The sequence below is a fragment of the Atta cephalotes genome, assembly GCF_000143395.1.
Source record: "Atta cephalotes unplaced genomic scaffold scaffold00011, whole genome shotgun sequence".
Taxonomy (NCBI): domain Eukaryota; kingdom Metazoa; phylum Arthropoda; class Insecta; order Hymenoptera; family Formicidae; genus Atta; species Atta cephalotes.
Genome location: NW_012130075.1, coordinates 124,986 through 130,016, shown reverse-complemented (window position 1 = coordinate 130,016; position 5,031 = coordinate 124,986). Strand labels below are relative to the sequence as shown.

General features: G+C 35.8%; 1 protein-coding gene across 1 annotated transcript in view; it reads left to right on the top strand.

Annotated features, from left to right (window-relative positions):
- Positions 1-3,724: 3,724 nt before the first annotated feature.
- LOC105627913 (serine/threonine-protein kinase svkA-like) overlaps positions 3,725-5,031 on the top strand; it is a 32,059-nt gene continuing 30,752 nt past the window's right edge. The window contains exon 1 of the mRNA XM_012209185.1: positions 3,725-4,033. Coding sequence (XP_012064575.1) covers positions 3,725-4,033 — 309 coding nt within the window. The remainder of the gene's footprint in view (positions 4,034-5,031) is intronic.

The window sequence follows — 5,031 nt, the reverse complement described above, 5'->3', positions numbered from 1 at the left end:
TTGATATTACGGGAAATTCTTTTCTAATTAAATTTCCAATGTCTAATATTGTATTAATGAGCAAATTTTTACGGAAAATATTTTTCAAATTATAATAATTCCGCATATTTTACATACTGAAAATAACTATATCTTGACCGAAACGTTTATGTTTTTATTATTTTTTAACAATTATGTTTTAATATGTGACTTTCGCTAACAACATCCTGCATGTGGTTTTTCTGCTCTTTTATTTATTGAATATTTTTATTTTTGAATATTTTATAGTTTCATGCATACAAATATAATTTGTTTTTGTTAATTATATTTCTTAATTTTTTAATTGAATTTATTCAAATTAGAGTTGTTTTCATTTTTTATTATTGTATTTCAAACCTTTTATTATTTTAGATCAAATTTGTTCTAATATAATCGAACCAGTTTCGAACTATCAGAAAATTGCGCGTTATCTCAATTTGTGTGATTATACTATGCAATAAAAAAATGTTATAGTGCACAAATTCTGACAAATTCTCACAAATTTGAAAATATGTGAGAACAGAATCCTAAAATTTTCAGATTTATTGTCCTTTATTTTGTTTAAGAAAATGTGGTCACTACATAAGGATACTCTAACCTTATAAATTCGATAATTGTGTAAATGCTATTTATACATTATTATTTTTAGTGTAAATTTTTTTACAATTTAAAAAGAAATTGCATTTATTTTTATCTAAATGTTCTAAGGAATCTTCATCAATAGAATATTATTGATCTTATTTAATTGTAAATTATCAAAGAGAACGGTGAAAATTGAGATACACTGTTGGAGTGTCAAAAACGTAAATAATTATGTTAAAAAAAAACATGTAATATAAATTTAAAGAGGAATGTGAATTTTAGATTATTAAAAGGTTCATGAATAGATGAAAAATGATTTGTTGAATTTCGAATTTCTCCAATAATCATAATTATTATATACTTACGTTCGCATTATTAATACTCGAAACTTTAATTTCAATTTAATTTATCATGAGTTAACTGTTTTTAGAATTAATATTATACGATTTATTCAAACAATTTCGAATATAAAAGAATCTTAGTACATTAGTATACAAGTGCGATCATCAACGATTGATCTAAAAGCAACATAAATAAACGGTTCAATTATGCCCGCGCGATGTAATGAATTCTTCTTTTGTATCTGATACATATATTCTCACGTTTTCACTGATCACGGTGAGGACAAAGGCCAAGACGGTGACCGAAAACGAGAGTCTACTTGAAAATGAGCAAACAATACGTTCGTACTTCAAGCGATTCATCCTTCGCAAAACGCCGTTTGTTCACGTTTTGTTTCAAGTAGCCACGTTTATGACGCATCATACAGTGACACAAATCTACAAATACATGCGACATTACAGTTCAATTCCGAGTTCAAGTAGAAGAAAGGTACATATCTATATTTTATTCATCTATATAACTTTATTGTTAATCCTCCAGCTGATAGAAAGCTGATAGCAGATTTCTTGGACCCACTCAATTATAAACCTTTGTTAAAAAAATTCATACAAATTAATTTTAATCTTTTAATCGTTATAACACCAGGTTAAACTTTCTAGTCTTTCGAAGTTCGATAGCTGTGGGATACTCCGACCAATCATTACATAGTATTTAATAGTAATAAAATAAATATATGTGCGCTGAGCATGCGATGCATTTATGTAAGATTTGTTGTGAAATCTGGTTAACGCGGATGTGTGTTACGCGTGTCATAAACGTGATTAAAAAAGCGTGAAAAAGAATGAATGAATAACGCGGAGCGAATTTCTAGACATTCCCGCGGTTATAAAGCGGAAAGGCCGAGTCGTGGCCGGTTTCGCTTCCGCTTGTTCGAGAGTATCTGCGCCAGCCACAAGTTAATCACCGTCCAACTCGGCGATTTAATGCCGCATCAGGTATCGATAGTGCAGCGAACCCGATCTTCTAGGGTGATGGTGGGCACGCGGACTTTCCGGCGGAAGCTGCCACCCTGAAAATTATTCAAGCGTGTCGGATCGCGCCCGTGTGATTGCGAGAAACGAGTCACGATAGCCGTCTATTTTTCTCTCTTCGCAATCGATATATCGGCCAAACGATCCATTTATTCCCTTTGTCGACGTTGATCCTCGACACGATCACACTCTTTTTCTCTTCTTCTTACCAATGGCACTGATACAAAAGATCACGAAGCGATCACCAATGTGAATATGAATAATGATTCTCGAGCCAGAAAGAGAAAATACAAGATTTAAAGATACGATTAAAGATTCAAGAGATATGATATCCTCTTTCAAGACTCGTTACTTTTTTTTGTCGTCCTTTCTTCGTCTTGTCTACGAGAAGTAAAGCTATCAAAACTAGTTCATATAATTTATTCTTGTTATGACCGAGAATTCTTTCGTCGCGGCTCTTTACCAATCGATATTCCAACCACGTGCCATCGCAAAGCCGAAATTTAATCTGATCGCGCCTACACCCAATCAATCTTAACTTCCTCCCCCCACTTCCTCGGATTGACCCAGATTGTTGTCGCGATTGATGTTTTCTATTTTTACGAGAAAGAACATTTCACGTTTGGCACTGAACTTGTAACACTTTCTCGAGGCGTCAGTTAATCCGATTGCGACATCTTCAGCTCCGTGTAATCCAGGTTGAGTTACGATAATATTAGTTGGGTGCAGTTTTATGATTTACGACATAATTTTGCACTAAAACCTTTCCAGAGATACGAGAATTTTTGCAGCTATCGAGTTTTTTTGCAATCAAACAAAATGTTGCATCACCAGCAATAAAAATCGAGGAGGTACACTTCTTGTTCCGTTAACATCGACCGTGTTGCTCGAACTCTCGAAAACGTCCGTGAAATCGATTTCGTTTACGGAGAGGCTCTCGAGAGCAGCCCATGTTCTGGAGCTTCATTCGCGGAAAAAGCCGCAATACAACGAGGACGACTGCTCGATTCTCTTTTTTCTTCTTTCTCTCTCTCTCTCTCTCTCTCTCTCTCTCGCATTGGATACCCTTTTTGTACCGCTACATTTTTATCGAACTATCCTTGGAACTTCTTGCTGATACAGTCGCGTCCTTTACCACTTTGTTCTGCCCCGGTAGCTTAACGTTATATAACGAAGAACGACAAAATGGATGCGATAGGAAGCGCAAAAAGAAAAAAAAGGACTAACGGAACAATAGCTTTGTCGGAAAGCATCTGCGAATTATAATAGAAGCGTTTTTATCTTATATAAGTCTGTAGATGTGCTAACATTCTGATCTTCTTCTCGGAAAAAGATTCACTCAAATTAAAATATTATTTCAAATCCATATTCCGATCCACTAAACATGTTTTTGCAAAATTAATTTTTATCCGAATTATAAGAGAACAAAATAAATGTTTGTATTATTTTAAATGATTTCTTAAAATCTTTCTAATTACAGATAAATCAAATAAACTTTAAAAGTTAAAAGCTTCGAAAGACATATTTCTTTAATAAAAACAAGATTCGAATCTCCAGAAACTTGAAAGTATTCAGTGACGAAACACAAATGTGCGCGCGTTTCGATGATGAGAGGTACGCGCGTTGTGCCAAGGACCATTGCGATTGGACGTGCAACGCGTTGACGTAGCTTCCTCTCTCTCAAGCAATCAGCATCGGTGTCATCTGCAGCAGAGTTGAGAATCAAGGACGAGCCCAGCGGCGTGCGAAAGATGCGAAACGGTGGACAAACAGCGCAGCAAACGGCGGTAATGACGCCGCCGCATCTGAACGGCTCAGCACAGTTCATATCGGGCGGCTATGTAACGACGGGATATTTACCGCGCCAGTCCTGGACCCAATTCCAGGCTGTGCCGCAGCATCCGACTAGGAGTGGCGGCCGACCCATGTCATTGCCGCCACCCCCACCGCCTTCCCGACGAGACACTGGCCAGAGGCCTTGCAACGGAGGTCCGGCCAATACTAAGAACACATCCCTGCCAGTTCCCAGATCGGTTACCCATCGGAATACCACACCCTCGGTGAGTTCAAAATTCCCGCAGGCTCTCTCCAAGGAGATGTCCTTCAATTTCGGATTCTCTTGAGAACGGAGTTTATCTAAAAAAAGTCTCTTGAAAAAAAGATGATGACAAATAATTCATAAATCTTTCGGACGTAAGCGGGGTCTACAGATTGAGATCCAGATTGTATCTAGAAGTGTTGATAGATGATGAATATAAAGAGATGGAGAGTCTGAAAGAAATCATCTGTTTTTTTTGTTTTTTTTTTTATGTGAATGTGAACTGTGTTGTATAAACCGCACTTTAGCGAATGATGGGAACTATTCAACTTCGGATCGTTATCTCTTCGCGGTCAGTAGTTATGCAGTACTTTATTGGACGCATAAAAGGAAAAAGAACATCACGAAATCGGGAACATTCCGGTAGTGAGACGTAGAGTACGCCAACTTAGGAGTTTGTAGAGAGAGTTTTCTTGGAACCGGCCCAGAAAGCCGCGATTCAGGAATACTTTCTTGCAGCACAATTCTGAAATCGCTTGAAAGGGTAAAAGGGACGAGCAGAAAGGGATGTCGATCGAAAGGGATCTGCATTTACGAGTTACATTGCTGAATGAATTGAAAGATGATACACATGGAAGTGAAAAATAACTAAATGTTATTTAAAGAATTAGGTTAACATTCTTCTTTGATATCTATTTTTACTTGTTAATAATTCGACTTTCACATTGACTTTCACATTGCTATAAATATGTTTAATATCGAAGTCTATTAATTACTTTATGTGTCACATGTAGTATTGCGGATATTGTTTCACAATATCTGAACGATATTTTAACAGCGTCAAGTTTCATATAAGATAATTATTGAATCCGTTTTCATAATCATTCATATATTCATATGCGTGATGATTATTAATACTGATTATTGATCATTAATGAAAATGTGATTGTGGTGTATAATATATGTCTTAATGGAACTTTTGAATATCCTGATATATATATATATATATATATATATATA